Source organism: Piliocolobus tephrosceles, chromosome 13 (assembly GCF_002776525.5).
Source record: "Piliocolobus tephrosceles isolate RC106 chromosome 13, ASM277652v3, whole genome shotgun sequence".
NCBI lineage: Eukaryota > Metazoa > Chordata > Mammalia > Primates > Cercopithecidae > Piliocolobus > Piliocolobus tephrosceles.
The window spans coordinates 55073323-55095389 of NC_045446.1; the positions used below are offsets into that span (position 1 = coordinate 55073323).

At 39.8% G+C, this 22067-nt stretch overlaps 1 protein-coding gene across 1 annotated transcript in view; it reads right to left on the bottom strand.

Annotated features, from left to right (window-relative positions):
- Nucleotides 1-22067, bottom strand: part of SWAP70 (switching B cell complex subunit SWAP70) — an 85340-nt gene that overhangs the window by 39667 nt on the left and 23606 nt on the right. Inside the window, exon 2 of the mRNA XM_023189822.2 lies at nucleotides 16879-17019. Coding sequence (XP_023045590.1) covers nucleotides 16879-17019 — 141 coding nt within the window. The remainder of the gene's footprint in view (nucleotides 1-16878; nucleotides 17020-22067) is intronic.

Consider the following 22067-nt stretch of genomic DNA (forward strand, 5'->3'; position numbering starts at 1 on the left):
GGAGGAGGAGGAGGAGGAGGAGGAGGAGGAGGAGGAGGAGAAGGAGAAGGAGAAGAAGAAGAAGAAGAAGAAGAAGAAGAAGAAGAAGAAGAAGAAGAAGAAGAAGAAGAAAGAAAAAAGAAGAAAGAGGAAGAAGAGGAAGAGGAAGAGGAAGAAGAAGAAGAAGAAGAAGAAGAAGAAGAAGAAGAAGAAGAAGAAGAAGAAGAAGAAGAAAGAAAAAAGAAGAGGAAGAGGAAGAAAGAAGAAGGAAGAAGGAAGAAGGAAGAAGGAAGAAGGAAGAAGAAGAGGAAGAAGAAGAGGAGGAGGAAGAAGAAGAAGAAGGAGAAGGAGAAGGGGAGAAGAAGGAGAAGGAGAAGGAGAAGGAGAAGGAGAAGGAGAAGGAGAAGGAGAAGAAGAAGAAGAAGAAGAAGAAGAAGAAACCTTCTTTTGGGGAAAATGATGTAACTGAAATTCTAAAACGGCAATCCTGCCATTCATTCATTTGTTCATGTATCCAGTGTTCCCTCAGCATCTACTACGAGCCAAGTACTATGCTATAAACTAAGGATACAATGATGAAGAACTAGGTCTGTGCTCTTAAAATATTCACAGTTTATTAGGGAAAACAGATATGCAAATAAATTTTAATATAATTGTGTATAATTTAACAGTGTATAATTCAACAGAATTGTTCACTCATTTGACAAATAAAATTTAGATCATAATTATTATTTGCCAAAGACAGTACAAAAATACTCAACATAATACTGGCCTGTTCCCAAGGAATGTAAAGACAATTACAGCAGAGTGTGACAAGTACTGCAAGAGAGATAAGCAGAGGATTTTGTGGGAGCACTGAGGAGCTAACACAATCTTGAGATCTGGGGAAAGATTTGCAGAAAGACTGCCAGGACAACAGAGCTGAGTTCTCAAGGAGCATGAAGAGTCAAACAGATCAAGAATGGGATAAAGAGTATTCCAGGTAGAAGAGAATGTGAGAAAGCCCCGAAGTGGAGGATAGTCAGTTTGGAAGAACTGTGAGTATTTAATGAGGCACCTGGTGCTGGAGGGTGGTATAATCAAGGCTCTTCATAAGTGCAAGTAACAGAAACCACCTTGGGTGGAATTTATTGGAAAAACAATGGGTAACCTCACAGATCTAATGCAAGGGCTAGAAAAATCTAGGCTCTGAAATTAGGCTGATATCAAGGTAGGGTAGGCAGCCAGAACTGCAGCTGAACCACTCATGGGAACACTCCGGTGGAGACATCACTGCCTGTATAACATGAGAGCACTCTCACTATTACCACTGCTACCACTGCCCCATCCATGATCTTCTGCGTCACTCACTGCAGATTCGAAGTTCTATTGGCTGAGCCTGGGTCACATTCCTGTGCTCTAGCTGCCAAGGAGCAGGGAAAAAATCAGTACCTGAACTTTCCAGATGTTGAGGTGTGAGACAGGTCCTGTTCCCCACCACAACTCTGTAGAATTTCCCAAATGTAAGAAAAAAGTTCAGATGCTAAACAGACAGACAGACACACACACACACACACACACACACACACATACAAAAGGTAAATTTCCACTACATGGGACACAGTGAAAGACGAGCCAGTGAGGTAGGTGAAGACCAGATCATTAAGAGATTTACCAATCATGTTAAGGAGCTAGGCCTTTATCTGGACTGAAAGAATTGAAGGTAGTAACAGATACACTCTTCATTTTAAAAGCCACATTCTGTACCAGTGCAGTGCCTCACTCCTGTAGTCCCAGCACTAGGGGAGGCTGATGCAAGAGAATTGCTTAAGGCTAGGAGTCTGAGACCAGCCTGGGCAATATAGCAAGACCTCATCTCTCTTTATGTTTTAAATTAATATAAACAATGTTAAAAAAATAAAAATAAAAAATAGGCCAGGCACAGTGGCTCATGCCTATGTAATCTCAGCACTTTGGGAGGCCAAAGCATAAAGACTGCTTGAGCCCAGGAGTTTGAGACCAGCCTGGGCAACATAGAGAGACCCCGTATCTATAAATAATAATTTAAAAAGTTAGCTGAGCACGACAGTGCATGCCTGTGGTCCCAGGTAGTCAGGAAGCTGAGGCAGGAGGATTGCTTGCACCCAAGAGGTCAAGACTGCAGTGAGCCATGATCATGCCACTGCACTCCAGCCTTGAAGACAGGGCAAGACACTTTCTCAAAAAAAAAAAAAATTTTTTTTTTTGAAAATTAAAAAAAAAAGGCCATATTCTGGAATAGCATAGAAAATGTACTAGAGGAGGCAGGCATGGGCAGCAGAATAATATGACCAAAGCATTTCTTTTTAGAAAGATATGAACAAAGCATTTTGTTTACTACATGAAAGAAGTCACCAACCGTCTGCAGGCAGAAGTTTCACCTGATCGTTAACTTTATTTTGTAGTTGGCAAACCAGTCCTCCAGGAGTAGAAAGAGCTCCTTTGTGTTCTGCCTTTAGCACTTTGCCTCAGTCTAACACCATTTCCCATGGCCCCATCAAACACAACTGATCCCATCGAGGGAAAGCAGCAGCAGCAGCAGAAGCAGCAATTGCTGCTGCTTTTCTTTTTTGGCTTATCTCTATCACCTTGAAGACTTACTATATGCTAGGCATTTTATATGTGATTTGTCGCTTAAATTTTGTATTAGTCCTATAAGGTTAATTACTGCCCCTATTTTACAGATCAGAAAATAAAGGTTCCAAAAAACTGAGCATCCTTGAACAACATAGGTTTGAACTTCGAGGGTCCACTTAAATGTAGACGGATTTTCTTCTGCCTTTGCCACCACTGAGACAGCAAGACCAACAACTTCTGCCTCTTCCTCAGCCTACTCAATAAGAAGACAATGAGGATAAAGACCTTTATGGCTGGGCGCGGTGGCTCAAGCCTGTAATCCCAGCACTTTGGGAGGCCAAGGCGGGTGAGTCACGAGGTCAGGAGATCGAGACCATCCTGGCTAACATGGTGAAACCCCGTCTCTACTAAAAATACAAAAAACTAGCCAGGCATGGTGGCAGGCGCCTGTAGTCCCAGCTATTCCGAGGCTGAGGCAGGAGAATGGCGTGAACCCGGGAGGCAGAGCTTGCAGTGAGCCGAGATCGCACCACTGCACTCCAGCCTGGGCGACACAGCAAGACTCCGTCTCAAAACAAAAACAAAAACAAAAAAAGACCTTTATGATGATCTACTTCCACTGAATGAATAGTAAATATATTTTCTCTTCCTTATGAACTTATTAATAACATTTTTTCTGTAGCCTACTTTATCACAAGAATAACTGTATATAATACATTTTACATTAAAATATGTGCTAAACTGTTTATGTTATTGGTAAGCCTTCCAGTCAAGAGTAGGCTATAAGAAGATAAGTTCTGGGGGAGTCAAAAGCTATCCTTGGAGGCCAGGCACAGTGGCTCATGCCTGTAATTCCAGCACTTTGGGAGGCCAAGGCAGGTGGATCGCTTGAGTTCAGGAGTTTGAGATCAGCCTGAGCAACATGGTGGAAAGCCCATCTCTATCAAAAATTCAAAAAATCAGCCAGGAGTGGTGGCATGCATCCATGGTCCTAGCTGCCCAGGAGGCTGAGGTTGGGGGGAGATTGCACCACTACACTCCAGCCTAGATGACAAAGTGAGAGACTCTGTCTCAAAAAAAAGTTATACTTGGATTTTCAACTGTGTGAGTTCAAGGGTCAACTGTACATTTACAAACTTCACATGGCTAGTAAATATCAAAACCAAAGTTTAAACTCAAGCTCAGCAGGGTGTGGTGGCTCACGCCTATAATTCCAATGCTTTGGGAGGCTGAGGTGGGAAGACTGCTTGAGACCAGGAGCTCGAGACCAATATGGGCAATATAGTGACATCTTATTTCTAAAAAAAAGTTTTTTTTTAATTAGCTGAGCATGTTGGCATGTGCCTGTAGCCCCAGCTACTCAGGAAACTGAGGCAGGAGGATCACTTGAGCCTGGGAGGTGGAGGCTGCAATAAAGGCAAGACTGTGCTGCTACACTCCAGCCTGGGCGACAGAGTGAGACTCTGTCTGAGGAAGAAAAAAAAAATCCAGCCTGGGCAACAGAGTGAGACTTCTGTCTCTAAAGAAAAACATTTTTTAATTAGTAGGGTATGGTGGTTTGTGCCTATAGTCCTAGCTTGTCAGGAGGCTGAGGTGGGAGTATCGTTTGAGCCCAGAAATTCACGGGTGTAGTGAGCTGTCATCGTGTCACTGTACAAATCCACACTCTAGTCTGGGTGACAAAGCGCAACTCTGTCTCAAATGCCAGCTCTTCCCACCATACCAAATTGCTTGTAGAACTCAGTAGGTGGAGGCCATCTATGGGATGAATGCCATCTATGCAGAACATTTCCAAGGCCACTACCACCAACTCTTATCTATCCACACCCTACAAAACACTAAGTGGAAGATATCCCACACAGGGGAAATGACATGTGCACAAAAGCTGATAGCCTTGTTCTGAGAACAAGAAGTGATTCTATGTGGATTATGTGGTGAATCATAGGGTTCCTGAGGGGAAGTGGCTAGATACACAGCTGGAAAAGCAAACATAAGACCAAATCACAAAGGGCTTCATAATTTTAAGAAATAGCCTGTAGGAAAACAGTTCAAGGATTTTAGAACAAAATACATAAAGAACTTCTACAATTCAATAACAGAAAAACAAATAAGCGAATTTTAAAATGGACAAAGAAATTATTCAACACGTCTCCAAAGACATACAAACGACCAACAAGCATATGCGAAGATGCTCAACATCACTTATGATCGGGGAAATGCAAATCAAAACACAATGTGATATCACCTCACACCTGTTAGAATGGTCACTATCAAAAAAACAGAAAATAACAAGTGTTATTGTTAGGATGTGGAGAAATCCAACCCTTGCACACTGTTGGTGGGATTGTAACATGGTGCAGCTGCTATGGAAAACAGTGTGGAAGTTCCTCAAAAAGTTAAAAATAGAACGACCACATGATCTAGCAACCCCACTTCTGGGTATATATCCAAAAGAACTGAAAACAGGACCTTAATGAGACATTTGCACACCTATACCCACTACAGCATAATTCACAATAGCCAAGATGTGGAAGCAAACTAAATATCCATCCAAGGATGAATGGATAAAGAAAATGTGATATACATTGGATGCAGTGTACAATTCTTGGGAGACAGGTGCACCAAAATCTCAGAAGTTACCACTAAATAGCTTATCTATATAACAACAAAACCACCTGTTCCCCCAAAACTATTAAAAGTTTTAAAAAGTAAAAAAAAAAAAAAATTTTTAAAGAAAATGAGGGCCAGGCCCAGTGGCTCACGCCTGTAATCCCAACACTTTGGGAGGCCAAGACAGGTGGATCACTTGAAGTCAGGAGTTCGAGACCAGCCTGGCCAACATGGTGAAACCTCGTCTCTACAAAAAATACAAAAATTAGCCGGGCACGGTGGCAGGCACCTGTAATCCCAGCTACTCGAGAGGCTGAGGCAAGAGAGTCACCTGAACCCCAGAGGCGGAGGCTACAGTGAGCCAAGATTGCACCACTACACTCCAGCCTGGACTACAGGGCGAGACTCTGTCTCAAAAAAAAAAAAAAAAGAAGAAGAAGAAAAAGAAAATGTGTTATATACATACAATGGAGTATTATTGAGCCTTAAAAAAAGAAGGAAATCCTGTCATACATTGCAATAGGGAAGAACCCGGGGGACACCATGTTAAGTGAAATAAGCCAATCAAAAAAAGACAAATACAGCATGATTCTACTTATAATAAAGTAATCAAACACACTTTAAAAAGATAGTAGAATGGTGATTGCCAGGACCAGGGAGAGAAGGAAAAAATGTGTTGTTCAAAAGGTATAGAGTTTCAGTTCTGCAAGATAAAAAAAGTTCTAGGCCGGGCGTGGTGGCTCAAGCCTGTAATCCCAGCACTTTGGGAGGCCGAGACGGGCGGATCACAAGGTCAGGAGATCAAGACCATCCTGGCTAACATGGTGAAACCCCGTCTCTACTAAAAAATATAAAAAAACTAGCCGGGCGAGGTGGCGGGCACCTGTAGTCCCAGCTACTCGGGAGACTGAGGCAGGAGAATGGCGTAAACCTGGGAGGCGGAGCTTGCAGTGAGCTGAGATCTGACCACTGCACTCCAGCCTGGGTGACAGAGCGAGACTCCGTCTCAAAAAAAAAAAAAAAAAAAAAAAAAGTTCTAAAGATCTGTTGTACAACAATGCGCATACAATTAAAAATACTGTACTATACCCTTAAAACTGTTAAGAGGATAAATTTACCTTATATATTCTTACCAGTTTTTTTAAAGTACAAAATCCATAGTTTTCATAGAAAATAGTGCATAAAGCATTAGTAATCAAGTGTTTTCACACAAGGTATAATGTCAAACAAAATAAGGAAATTCAATCTTGGGTTTCCAGAATTTCATATATCATAAATTACACCAAATGGTTTTCAAGGTTCTAAGAACAAGAATAAAGAAATATATGTGAAAGAATCTTGCTAAAGAAGAAAAACGCTTCCTTCCTGTAGGAGATAGGTAAAAATGAAGAAAAAAAAGGAAAAAAAATGCTGCAAAGTATTTATTATTAAATTATATGATGTACTGACCATATACACAGCTGTAACAACAAAAAAACGAGTTCTTTATGTGTTTATGTGAAATATCACCAAGATATGACATGAAGGTACACAACACAAAGAATTACACAATGTCCAGTGAAAAACGCAAGTCACAAAATACTATATAGAACATGATCCTATTTTTATGACTCCAGAGTAAAAATTAATCATACATTAAGATATACATATATAACAAAACTTTTTTCTAATGTGACAGGAAAATGCACATAAAATTCAGGATGGTGGCTTCCTCTTGGGAGGAGGCAGGGAAATGAAAAAAGAGAAGAGCAAAGAGGTTGAGGCAACAACATTAGTGATGTGTTTCCCAAAATGAGTGGTAGGTTCACAGATGTTCATTTTATTATGCTTTATAATTTTCATATATCCTACAAATATTCTTTTATATATATCATAAAATAAATAAAAAGACAAAATGGGGGAAAAAAACAAGTGCTGATCAATGTATACAGATCACCAAGTGTACACAGATCACCAGTGTATACAGATCACCAAGTGTATACAGATCAACCATTTGTGTACAAAGGGGAAAGAAAAGATCATCTTTGCTGTTTGTATAAAGTGTAGCAATGTCTGCATCAATATGTCTTTGGGCTGAACTGCAGCTCAAAACTCTTATTCTAGATCCTGTCTTTTACTGTGTATCTGTGGATATGCAAATATGTGTTACCTGTCTACTACAGGTCAGCCAGCATCTGGTATGGGAGGAGTCCCACATAAAATAAGACATATGTACTCTCTAAGGAGCTTCTAGGGCAGGAAGGAAGACAGACTAACAGTTACGTGCAAATGCTCCAATAAAGGGGAATACAGGGAACTCTAGCATCTAATTCGGCAGGGCACAGTGGTTCATGCCTGTAATCTCAGTGCTTTGGCAGGCCAAGGCAGGCAGATGACTTGAGGCCCGGAGTTCGAGACCAGCCTGGCCAACATTGTGAAACCTCATCGCTACTAAAAATACAAATTACCCAGGCGTGGTAGCTCGCACTTGTAATCTCAGCTACTCGGGAGGCTGAGGCATGAGAATCACTTGAACCCGGGAAGTGGAGGTTGCAGTGAGCTGAGATCATACCATTGCACTCCAGCCTAGGCAACACAGAAAGACTGTCTTAAAGAAAAAAAAGAGAGAGAAGATGGAGGTTCTCTTTCCTTGCCTAATGCAGCCATGGCTCGTGGTCCCAAGAAGCATATGAAGCAGGTAGCAGCTCCAAAGCACTGGATGCTGGATAAATTGACCAGTGTGTTTGCACAGTGAGGTCATATATACACACAGTAAGGCCATAAATATATATATGGTCTCTCTCTATATCAGTAAACAGAATTATGCCTGTTATTAAAATATTATAGAACATACTGGGAAAGTAACAGAAATCCAGAATTTGGATAGGGATGATGGCCACACAACATAGTAAATACACTCACAACCATTTTACTGTACACCTTAAAATGGTAAGTTTTATGTTATGTGAATTGTATCTCAATGGTTTTACACTTTCATAAGACCATTTAAACCAGAGCAAAAGTCCAAGAGCCAAGAAAATGGAGAAAGTAAAATGGTAGGCCCTTCTCATATAACTACATATATATTTCTAACCTCAAACTCTTTCCTGAGTCCCAGTTCTATATTTTATTACAACTCACATGAAATCATGAATTCTTTGAAATCAAAGGCCATATCTTATTCAGCTTTGTATCCCCTCTGCCTGGTTTGCAGTATTAATTTGCTCATTCATTCATTCAAATCATTGTGTTTACGAGGTATCAGTTACTCTGCTAAGAGCTGGATAACAGTGAACCAGTTCTTGCTGTCACAGAACTTATACTGTGGAGAGAGAATCAGATACCAAACAATACAGCAACAACCCAACCACTAGTAAGTGCTATAGAGGAAAAGCACAGGCTGCTGTGGGAAACACATTACAGGAGAGCTGGTTAGCTCTGGGAAGGGTGGGTGCTACCAGGAGAAACCTCCCTGAGGAAGTGACAATCAAGTCCAGAGCTAAAGGATGAACAAAAATTCGCTGCATTTGATGGGCAGAGTTGGCCTTACAACACAGAAAGCAGCATGTCTGAAGGTTCTGAGGCAGGAAGGGTCTTGGTAATATGAGGTACAGAGAAAAGGCCAACATGGTTACACTAAAGTGAACAACCCACATGTTCAACAACTGATGAACTGAATATGTAAACAAAACATGGTATATCCATAACGGAATGTTATTCAGCCATAAAAAGGAATGAAGTATTGTTACAGGATACAACGCAGATGAACCTTGAAAACATTATGCTAAGTGAAATAAACCAGATACAGAAGGCTGGCTATTGTATGATCCTACTAATATTGTATGTCCAGAATAGGCAAATACATATAGACAGAAAGTAGATTTGCACTTGCGTAGAGCTACAGGGGAGAGGGGGTGATTGCTAAGTGGGTATGAGATTTTGGGGGCAGCAGTAAGATGAAAATATTCTAAAATCAATTGTGGTAATGATTATAGTGAATGAACAAAAAAACCACTAACTGGTACATGTTAAATAGACTAATTGTATGGTATGTGATTTACATCTCAATAAAACCACTATTTTAAAAAACAATATATCTTTACAGCACATGACTCATATTGTTGGCCAAAGTATTCATCAGTATAAAGTCATTCATGTTTCTTAGCATGAAACCCCTTTATTTACTCAAAAGTTTATAGTCCTCTATAGTTTCACAAATGTAATGAAAATGTAGAGTCCAACTTGGTCATTGCACCAAATTAAAACTATGCAACTTTCAGTCAGGTGCAGTAGCTCACACCCATAATCCCAGCACTCTGGGAGGACAAGGCAAGAGGATCACTTGAGCCCAGGAGTTCAAGACCAGCCTGGACAACATAGTGAGATCTCTACAAAAAAAAAAAAAAGTTAAAAATTAGCCAGGCATGGTGGTGCACACCTGTAATTCCAGCTACTCCCCAAGCTACTTGGGAGGCTAAGGTGGGAGGATCTCTCCAGACCAGCAGGGCAAGGTTGCAGTGAGCCATGATCATGTCGCTGCACTCCAGCCTGGGCAACAGAGCAAGACCTTATCTCAGAAAACAAAAAACAAAACAAAACAAAGAAAATGCACACTATGTAACTTTCAAACAACAATGAACGAAAAAATAACACAGGCTAAAGGGCAATCAAAAAGAACCACACGAAAGCACAGGTTTGAGTGTTTAAGAACAGTACCACTTCCGATTAAATGACGTTGTTAGACACACATTTGAAGTGCTTTCAGTGCTGACGGGATAGTCATTTAATTAACAGAAGAAACTTGAAACAACACTTTATGCAAGAATTATAAGTGACATATGAACAATAAGAAAGTACACCAAGAGGAAAAGCATAAATGTTAGACTAGAAAAACAGAATGCAGAGGCAGCTAGGCTCTAGAGGATAGACATACTGAACTGAAATGTTTCTCTGTTTTTCTTTTGTGTATGTTTCCAAAAAAACAAAAACAAAAAGGCTTTTGTTGGAAAGCACCAGATTCCCCAACTGGAACTTGGCATACTGCCAATGTATTAATGATTTTAATCATATAGCCCAAACCAAGCCTTTAATATGAGAATCAGAGAAAATAACTGATAAGATTTGGACTAGCAAGCCTAATCAGCCATTAAATCTCATGGAAGAACTAGACTGCCTTAAAAATATGCTGAAGGAAAACTAGTTTTTTACATACTTTATCGGTACTAACTAGAAGGTAGTAATATACCACTTTCTTCAATTATTCACTGTCACATAATTCAGCAATAGTGTCTCTCTGCCCAAAAAAAAAAAAAAAAAACCCCACAAGTTTCTTTCTAGATGTTTAAAGAACATTCCTTTACTAAAAAAGGATTTTTTTGTTTTTTTTTTGTTTTTTTTTTTTTTTTTACAGACAAGGTCTTACTTTGTTGTCCAGGCTGCTCTAGAACTCCTGGGCTCAGGTGATCCTCCTACCTCAGCTTCCCAAAGTGCTGAGATTATGGGCATAACCTACGACGCCCAGCCAAGAAGGAATTTAAAAATTTAACATTTGGGGCCAGGCGTGGTGGCTCACGCCTATAATTCCAGCACTTTGGAAGGCTGAGGCGGGCGGATCACCTGAGGTCAGGAGTTCAAGACCAGCCTGGCCAACATGGTGAAACCCCCGTCTCTATTAAAAATACAAAAATAAGCCGGACGTGCTGGCATACGCCCGTAATCCCAGCTACTCAGGAGGCTAAGGCAGGAAAATCGCTTGAACTCAGGAGGCAGAGGTTGCAGCGAGCCAAGATCACACTATCGCACTCCAGCCTGGGGAACAAGAGTGAGACTTCGTCTCAAAAAAACAAAAGTTAACATTTGGAAGGATAAAATACTTGGTAAAGGAATAACAGACAGGTTAATCATTTGAGGTCTCAGGAAAGCTGAAAATTAATTCTATCGATGTAAAAGAACAAAGTAAATACAAAACCCAACCATAAAAATTACTTTTTGGGAAGTTTCAAAATAATTTAACTCTTGGTACCAACCTCCTCAGAATAATTCTCCCAGGCAAAGGCAGAAAACCCCTAAAACAACCTGGGAAAAAAAAAACAAAAACACTGACCAAAATGAATACTAAGGAACACCACACACTAAGACAAGAGAATCACCTTAAAACAACTTGAGACAGAACAGAAGAAAACTGGATGAAAGCTGAGCTCCTTTGAGGTAATCAAAATGGCTTTTAAACAACTTTACCCCTTCCTGCCTTCGACCAAGATTTCCCCTATGTATCCAAATATTAGACACTCGAAAAAACTTAATTCCTAAAGGGAGTAATTAATCCTTCAATAGTACAGTTAAAGAAACATTGGTGGTGAAGTTAAATAGCTTAGGTTCAAAAATCTACCTACCCCTTATTAGCTAGGCCACCTTAAGCCATTTCCTCCTTTGGTAATGGGGGATAATTCCAGTTCTGCCTCACAGAATTAACATAAGGATCAAATGAGACAGTACGTATACATGACAGTATACCTTGTGACTGTTTAATAACTATTTCATATTTTCTCTGCATAACTGATTATAATCTCTAAGTTTTATGTTAACATTCTTCAGTCACTGTTGGCATTTCTTTTTTCAACCAAGTTTCAAACAAGGCACTAATCTTTGCTCAATTTAAACTCAAACCATGGAAACCTTGGCTGCTTTACTTGAATTGCAGGACTGGCAAAATTCCACTCCAGGTGGCTAAGCAATAATAAACAAGGGCTCACTGTTTCATCACATCCTCATTCCCTCCGTGAATAAGTTTCTCTCCAAATTTAGTGGCTCATTTTGGACTTTCAAAATACTACTGTATTTCCTCCCCCAGTTATAGAACTTTTAAAACATTGAAATACTAAAACAAAGAACATTTTAAAACTAAATAAAATTCAGTAAGTTTAAAGAATGTCACACCAAGGAAAACAAAATGCAGTAGTAGGGTACAGCACTTCAAGATATTAAACCATGTTTCTCTATTCACTAGCCCAGCACACACAAATTCTAGCACTGAAATAAGAAAAACAAAATCAGGTTTCTAAGAATTTCCCAGTATGTTCTATAATATTTTAATAACAGACACAATTCTATTTACTGTCTATATCTAGAGACTATATATATATATATATGGCCTCACTGTGTCACCCAGGCAGCAGTGCAGTGGCACCATCACAGCTCACTGTAACCTCGAACTCCTAGGCTCAACTGATCCTCCCACCTCAGTCTCTTGAGTAGTTAGGACTACAGGCATGTGCCACCAAGCCTGGCTAATTTTTAAGATTTTTAATAGAGAGAGGCTCTCACTATGTCACCCAGGATGGTCTTGAACTTCTGGGTTCACATGATGCTCCTACCTCAGCCTCCCAAAGCACTGGGATTACAGGCATGAGCCACTGTGCCCAACCAGTGTCTGTCATTAAACACACATACACACAGCAGATCATCAAATACTTGTGTTCTATAGTTTTATTGTAAGTATATATGAAATATATTCAGCAAATATTTGACATATTAGACATACATATAATAAAACTATAGAACACAAATAAGCTACCTGAGCAATACACAGAACAGCAACACAAAAAAGCATTATACTATAAAGTCCTGAGACTTTACACATCAATTTTGGTACAATTTAATTATGTTTTATTAAGATATAATTCACATACCATAAAATTCACCCTTTTAAAGTATACAATTCATTGGTTTTCAACATATTCATAAGGCTTTATCACTGGTTAATTCTAGAATATTTTCATCATCCCAAAAAGAAACCCAAGACCATTAATAATCACTCACCATTCCTATCCCCCCCTCACCCCAAGAAACCTCTAATCTACTTTGTATCTCTATTTACTTGCCTATTTCGGACATTTCATATAAATAGAATCATACCATATGATGCTTTTGTGGATTTAATGAAATCTTACCTTTCATTATCATGTGGTTTTTCTTCCTTCTTTTTTTCCTAATTAAAGCATGATCATGTACCACATGATAACTATAGTTAATAACAATGTATTAAACACCTAAAAATTGCTGAGAGTAGAAATATTCTCACCACAAATAAGGATGTGAAGTAATGCACATTACCTAGTTTCACTTTACCATTCCACAATGTATATACATTGCAAAGCATCATGTTGTATCCCATAAATATTATTTTTTTGGTCAATTAAAAAAATAAACACGAAGAAGAGAAAAAAGCACGATCACAGCAATGTTATCTAATGTTCTCTAACTAATGTTCTCTGCAAGGGAAATTCTTCAAAAACATGCATTGAGGTTGGGCACAATGGCTCACATCTGTAATCTCAACACTTTGGGATGCTGAAGCAGGCAGATCACCTGAGGTCAGGCGTTGGAGGCTAGCCTGGCCAACATGGTGAAACTCCATCTTTACTAAAAATACAAAAATTAGCCCGGTGTGGTGGCACATGCCTGTAGTCCCAGCTACTCAGGAGGCTGAGGAAGGAGGATGGCTTGAGCCCGGGAGGCAGAGGACACAGTGAGCCAAGATTATGTCAGTGCACTCCACACTGCAGCCTGGGGGACAAAGAGAGACTCCGTCTCAAAAAACAAACAAACAAACAAACAAAAAACAGGGCAGGCACAGTGTTTCACGCCTGTAATCCCAGAACTTTGGGAGGCCAGTGCGGGCAGATCACCTGAGGTCAGGAGTTTAAGACCAGCCTGGCCAACATGGTAAAACCCCATCTCTACAAAAAATAGCAAAACTTAGCCGGGCGTGGTGGCACGCACCTATATAATCCCAGCTACTGGGGAGGCTGCGGCAAGAGAATCACTTGAACCCAGGAGGCGGAGGATGCAGTGAGCTGAGATCATGCCACTGTACTCCAGCCTGGGTGACAGAGCGAGACCTGGTCTCAAAAACAAACAAACAAAAAACATGTATTGGCCAGGCATGATGGCTCACATCTGTAATCCCAGTACTGTGGTAAGCCCAGGTGGGAGGACTGCATGAGGGCAGGAGTTCAGCCAGTCTGGGCAACATAATGAGATCCCATCTCTATAAAAAATGTTACAACTTAGCCAGGTGTGGTGGCACGCAGCTGTAGTCCCTACTACTCAAGAGGCTGAGGCAAGAGGACTACTTTATTTAGCACAGGAGTTCAAGGTTGCAGGGAGCTATGACGGCATTACTGCACTCCAGCCTACCCGACAGAGCAAGACACTCTCTCAAAAAAACAAAAAACGTGTATAACACATGAAATACACACACACATATACACAGGCATGCATACACATAAAGAAAGATCAGGAAATTGTATTGTGAGGCTGATATGGAATAACAGATATAGATACAAAGATTACCACACAGATGAACATTGTAATTTTTGGAATCTTTGCTGCAAAATTCTTGAAAAATATTTGTTGGTTTCTAAAAAGAATCCTGGCTAGGCACAGTGGCTCAAGCCTGTAATCCCAGCACTTTGGGAGGCTGAGGTGGGAGGAACACCTGAGGTCAGGAGTTCAAGACCAATCTGGTCAACATGATGAAACCCCATCTCTACTAAAAATACAAAAAATACATGGGTGTGGTGGTGTGTGCCTGTAATCCCAGCTACTCAGGAGGCTAAGGCAGGAGAATCGCTTCAACCCGGGAGGCAGAGGCTGCAGTGAGCTGAGATCGTGGCACTGCACTCCAGCCGGGGCAACAAGAGCGAAAAAAAGAAAAAAAAAAGAATCCTGACCAATATTTTGGCATTTTCCAAACTATTAAATTATTATTATAAATGTTAATTACTATACTTCACTATTATAAAAAGACATTAAACTATTTTAAAATTACATAAAAACAATAAAAAATCTGAAGCCACAGAAAAACATGCATATAGTTGTGTATTTAGGTTTGATGCAAAAATTGAGTTTTTAAAAATTTTTAAATGTTTTATTTATATTTTTACTATGTTGCTCAGGCTAGTCTTGAACTCCCGACCTCAAACAATCCTCCCTCCTCAGCCTCCCAAAACGCTGGTATTACAGATGTAAGCCATTGTACCCAGCTGCAAGTATTTTACTTTTAGTTCGAAAGTATTATCATTATCATTTTTTTGAAAGGCATTACTGAAATGTTACAGAGAATGGTCTGAGCAAAAAATAATAAAAATAAATATGAATTTAAAAATTAGAAGTATTTAAAGACCCCTCAAAAAAAAAATTGCCAGTACATACGAAACCAGATTGTTTTCTTCCTAAAAGAAAAAAAAAAAAAAAAAACAGATACATGTGCAGTACGTGCAGGTTTGTTACATAGGTATATACGTGCCATGGTGGTTTGCTGCACCTACTGACCTATCCTCTAAATTCCCTCCCCTTGTCCCCCAAACCTCAACAGGTCCTGGTGTGTGTTGTTCCCCTCCCTGTATCCATATGTTCTCATTGTTCACCTCCCACTTATGAGTGAGAACACGTCGTGTTTGGTTTTCTGTTACTGGGTTACTTTGCTAAGGATGATGGATGGCTTCCAGCTTCATCCATGTCCCTGCAATGGACATGATCTCATTCTTCTTTACGGCAGCATAGTATTCTGTGGCATATATGTACCACATTTTCTTTATCCAGGCTATCATTGATGGGCATTTGGGTTGGTTCCACGTCTTTGCTATTGTAAATAGTGCTGCAATAAACATACGTGTGCATGTATCTTTTTTTTTTTTTTTTCCTGAGACAGAGTTTCGCTCTTGTTGTCCAGGCTGGAATGCAATGGCGTGATCTCGACTCACTGCAACCTCCGCCTCCCAGGTTCAAGTGATTCTCCTGTCTCAGCCTCCCAAGTAGCTGGGATTATAGGAGCATGCCACCACACCTGGGTAATTTTTGTATTTTTAGTAGCGACAGGGTTGCATCATATTGGTCGGGTTGGTCTCGAACTCCTAACCTCTGGTGATCCGCCCACCTCAGCCTCCCAAAGTCCTGGGATTACAGGTGTGAGCCACCCTGCCCAGCCATGAATGTATCTTTATAGTAGAATGATTTCTATTCCTTTGGGTATATACCCAGTAATGCGATTGCTGGGTCAAATGGTATTTCTGGTTCTAGATACTTGAGGAATTGCCACACTGCCTTCCACAATGGTTGAACTAATCTACATTCCCACCAACAGTGTAAAAGCGTTCCCATTTCTCCACAGCATCACCAGTATCTATTGTTTCCTGGCTTTCTAATAATCACTATTCTGACTGGCATGAGATAGTAACTCATTGTGGTTTTGATTTGCTTTTCTCTGATGATCAGTGATATTGAGCTTTTTTTTCATACATTTGTTGGCTGTGTAAGTGTCTTCTTTTGAGAAGTGTCTGTTCATATCCTTTGCCCACTTTTTGATAGAGTTTTCCCTTGTAAATTTGTTTAAGTTCCTTGCAAATTCTGGATATTAGACCTGGTTTTTTTAAAGCGCCCTGAGAGAGAACAGGTACAGATTAACACAAAACACAGTTCTTAATTTCAAAGAATGAACCAAGTTGGAAAAACATCAAACCAAGTTTAGAAGACAGTGGAGGAGAGGGAAGAATAAGAAGCACTGTCAGTCTCTCATTCTTTCTTCCTTTCTGATTTATCTAGTGATTCTTTGTACCTCAACTCCTTAGTGAACTCACCAACAGGGGGCTTTGGGGCCCACTTGAAACATGCAAACCAAACAATGCTGCACCCAAAAAAATGTTAGAATCATACCTTTTCCAAAATGAACCTGTTTAAATAAGGCATGTAGCCCTGGTTGGACACTGGCCCCTCATCATCATCCCTGAAGTGCTCTTCAAGGGCAACCGGGTCATGAGGAACCTTCAGCACCGTGCACAAGTTATGGGAAAGGACCTGCAAGGGAAAAGAAAATCGTTTAAAGACTCCCACTAACCAGCACATGACACCTTCACTGTGAACACAACACGCTACTCCCTGTCCTGGATAGAGAAAGATGGAAAATAAACTAGCAAAAACAGGGTGAGGGCTGCTCAGGTGCCAGCCCCTACTTGTCACCTGTTACTCTTTCTCATTCCTTCCCAGGTTTGGTTCACTTAGAACTAGTCTCTCCTACAACATAATACTCCTGTGGTATTTTGCTAATGTATCCACATCAGAAAGAAAAGCGGGGGAAGTGTAAGAGAATGCGTTCAAAATTAAACTTTTTGCCAAGTAGAGCACAGTCAGCCAATTAGAGCTGTTCCGAGAAAGAACCTGGTATTGGGATGGCAGCCAGGGGTTCTGGACAAGGAGGCTGACCTAGGCAAGTCACAACCTCTCCAGGCTTTAGTTTTCTCATTTATTCAATATAAAGGGGCCAAATTAATAACGAAATATTAACTAGGAATCTCTAAGTATCTAAATATTTCTAAAATTCTATGACTAGGCTAAGTTTCAGCATGAGTGTAAAAGAATATAAATATAAAAAGAGAAAGAAATCCAGGGCCTGGATTAAAAATAAGAAAAAATTAAATAGCAAAAATTGGAGTCACTAACATGGTTTAAAATACTTTATAGAAAACTTGCATTCCATAGCATAAATACATATAAAGGGCTACTGGTCTTGCAATAACCTAAGTTCCCACTTCAATGTCCAGATACAGTAGTTAAATTAGCAGTCTGGGCTACCTTAGTATTAACCTTGTTTTACATTAAATGAAAATTTTAAAACAGAACTTAAGTCCCTTCCATTTCATTTGTGCTTTCTGAACAGGTCAAATTATATAGCTAGGGCTGTACTTTCTTCAACAGAGAATCTTCCTAGTTGAATCCTAGGTAAAAACATTCCTTATTTTTCTCAGCCCTAAACATTTAACCTTAAGGAGCCACATTCATATCAATAAATACTTTTATTTGCATTAAGCGAGTCCCTTTTTCTGCATACACATACTTCAGTTAGGAGTTTTTTTAAGATTAAAAATTTTTAATCTATAAAATAATTTGCATATTTCTAAATCTTCTTCTTTCTAAATTTGTTTTGTTTCTCAAAGCTTCATTTATGTGGAGATCCTTTTCTACCCGCTCTACTGGTTTTAAGGAAGTAAGTTAAGGAAGTAAATTCACAAATGATTATAAATGCAGTAATGAAGACTTTTATGAGCCTCTACAAAGCAGGCTGTGTTTCTCAAGCAAACCCTGTGTTTGCCAGTAAAGCACATGAAAAGACTACGGTGGAGCTTTTATTGGAGAATCTTGCACCACAGTCAGCAAAATTTTAAATAGATATTTAATTTCTACTAGCCTAGTAAATCCTACATACTAAAGATCAATTTCAAGAATATAAAGTGCTTAAAAACTGTAAAATGCTATGGAAACACAAGTATTAAAGAAATGAAATGCACATTACTCAGATCAGGTTCAAATGTGATTCAAATTTTAAAATCATTTGGAACTCTACCCAAGTTAACAATTCCCAACTACTGGTGAAATTACGGTATATCCATAAAACATAAAAACCATGAGAAAGTTTGCTATGTACTGATATGAAAAGATCTCCAACATAAATTAAGTGAAAAAAACAAGGTACCTAAGAATATGTATGTCATCTTTTGTATGAAAGAAAAGGGAGGAAGAAAAGAAATTCTGGAGAGATATATAAGAAACTAGTAACTGTGAAGGGAAGACAGGTTTGATGAGACCAAGGTTAGAAAAAGACTTCACTGTGCCTCTTCTTTATATTAAGTTTTTTAAAAAAATTAACCTACTCAAAAATGTACTACATATTTTAAAAATTAAATATACATATATATATATATATAAAAAGTGGCCAGCCTAAGATCACATAGATCAATCTATTTATCTTCATAGCCTATACTTTTTCTTCTACATTAACCTGCTGACTAGAGATGAGGTGTAAAAGGAAGACATATTCCACAGCAATGTACCATGACTAATGGATGAGTGAGCTGTAACGGCAATAAATGAGATCAGAAAAGGAGAAATAGTATGTGTTACAGTGATTTCACAGAGGAAGTGAAATGTAACTTATTGCTTACGGGATAAATAAGGATAGTTTTAGGACAGGAATAGAGGCAAACAGAAAAATTTCCAGATAGGGGAATAACATGATAAAAGTAGTTGATTAATCCAAAGCACTCAGGAAACAAAAAACACCATCTCCTCCATACCCACCCCGTTCTCTACCTTTGGGTTTCATAGATCGTCTAAGTAAAGTCCTGGCTTTAGATGCCTTGGATGTCATATTGTCATCCTCATCTTATAAATGGTGACTACAGACACACAGATATTAAATTTGTTTTTCTTGACTAAAGTTACCGAGAACTGAGACTAGAACTCGGGTTTTGTAATCTCTGGTCCAGCACTCTCCAGTAATAAGAAACATTATGTCTTCAGTTCTCTAAAGTCAAAAGTGCTCTTTGTACATATAGACACTTAGTTTGATTAAGTGATCCCACTGAAGAAGATACAGATTTGAACTCGAGATTTCAGCCTTGGACAATTAAACAGCACTCCTGTTAAACACACGGATGGCTAAATTCAGTGATAATTTTCTTAACCATATTTACTTAGTTAAGCAAACTGTGAGGAAGGCTGCACATTATACAAGGCACCTAGAAGGGACCTGAACTCCAACGTCTCTGCATCCTCACTATCAAATGAGGAGTTGGACTTGTTTGTAAAACCCTTAACTATCAACCCAAACTCACTTCATAATTTAGATAAGAAGTCCAGCTTTGTGACAGCTTTTTCACCATTAGTAAGGTCTATAAAAGGGAAGTCTTCTTCAAAAAACATAACAACAGGCCGGGCATGGTGGCTCACGCCAATAATCCTAGCCCTTTGAGGGGCTGAAACAAGTGGATAGCTAGAGCCCAGAAGTTCAATACCAACCTGGACAACATGGAAAACCCCATCTTCATAAAAAGTACAAAAGCTAGCTGGATGTGGTGGCATGTGCCTGTAGTCCCAGCCACCTGGGAGGCTGAGATGGGAGGCTGAGGTGGGAGGATCACCTGAGGCTAGGGAGGTCGAGGCTGCATTGAGCTGTGATCATGCCACTGCACTCCAGCCTCGGTGACAGAGGGGGTCCCATCTCGAAAATTAATTAATTATAATATATATGTATATATAAAACAACCAACTGAATAAAGCAACAATGAAACAGTATTTCTAAAAGAGGAAAAACTTGTGTACTATCTTTAAAACTTTTCATCAGCAACCTTTCTTTAAAGCTTAGACAGTATCTCAAGTATTTTTTTCTTTTTAAAGATTTATTTTTATTTTTTAAAAATAGAGATGCAGTCTCACTATGTGTGCCCAGGCTGGTCTCAAACTCCTAGGCTCAAGTGATCCTCCCACCTCAGCCTCCCAAAGTGCCAGGATTATACACATGAGCCACCATGCCCAGTCTCAACAAGGTTTTTTGTTTGTTTCTTGTTTTGAGGCAGAGTCTCGCTCTGTCGCCCAGACTGGAGTGCAATGGCATGATCTCAGCAACCTCTGCCTCCCAGGTTCAAGCAATCTTCCCACCTCAGTCACCCAAGTAGCGGAATTACAAGCACCTGCCGCCACACCCAGCTAATTTTTGTATTTTTAGTAGAGACAGATTTTCACCATGTTGGCCAGACTGGTCTCAAACTCCTGACCTCAAGTGATCCACCCACCTTGGACTGACAAAGTGCTGGGATTACAGGCGTGAACCAGTATACCTGGCCAAGGTTTTTTTTTAATAAAAATAAAATATACAAGAAATAAAATTTTTGATGGCCGAAATATAAACTAGTAAAAAGAAGTAAAAGCTTCTCCATAAACTCATACAGCAATTTATGCTTTTTCAAGTAGACTCATACCATCTATTAATCTGTTTTAGCCTCTCCACCGGGAGAGTAGATATTATTGCTATTTTACAGATGAAAAGGCTGAGTCAGAGATTAGGAGATGTGTCCCAAATCACAGTTTTATGTGTAGTGAAACTGGGATTAGACCCAAGTCTCCCACTCTGGTGTCCTTTCCACGCTTTGCCACCTTCCCTCTGTTTCTGGAAAAACAGATAGCCCTGCCAATACAAAGATGAACATGCCTGCGAGTTGTTTCTAAATTTCAGTGATGTGCTGGTGCTACCCTAGCCCCACCCCATAAGCTCCACAGGACCCAACAGAGATGACTGGCACTATAGCAGGGCCAAGTCAGTGCCAGTGGCAAGGAAGTACATGGACCTAGAAGTCTGGGATCATTCTCTCTCTGGGAGCCCTCATCTCCCAGCACCCTATCCCTCTGGGAGAAACCCCATTAAGAGGCACTAACCCCTTCTCCAGATGAGAAAGCTGAAAAGCAAATTAAGACAAAAGAATGAGAAAGAGGACTACAAGTTCTTGATTTGTAAAAGGACTGCCCCAGATCACTCTAATCAGGGTGTTTGCAAGTTTCTTGAAAAAGCTGAATTTATCCCACTTCAAATGCCTGCTCCTCCAAAGGCCATTCTTTCAGCACGCACATAATTGCTAAGCAGCTTTGCTCTCATTCTGCTAATTTGAAGAATAAACTATTGTTACCACAATAACAGATCCATATCCATGCCAGAAACTCATGTCTCCAATTCCCTCATAGCTGTCTGCAGTTGCCTCTGCAGGGCCTCTGCTGACAAGATGACTAATTAACTGCATGAGCCCTGCTCCTGTGGTCTGTTCCTGTTCAGTGGTTTGCTTGCCATTTACCCTTTTTAAGCATTTTGCTCCAGCCATCATGAAAACAAAATCAAGGATGGTGAACAGTGTTTTAACACATGAGTAAGTAGTGTTCACCATCCTTTCTCCAAAGATGTAGAGATTCTAAAAAGTTATTTAAAATGTGCCGCCCAGTAACACAGTTTCCCTTTACAGGATGTGCGTAATGGGCAAGATTCAACACTGAAAAAAAGGGGAGGGGGTGGATTTCTATTCCAA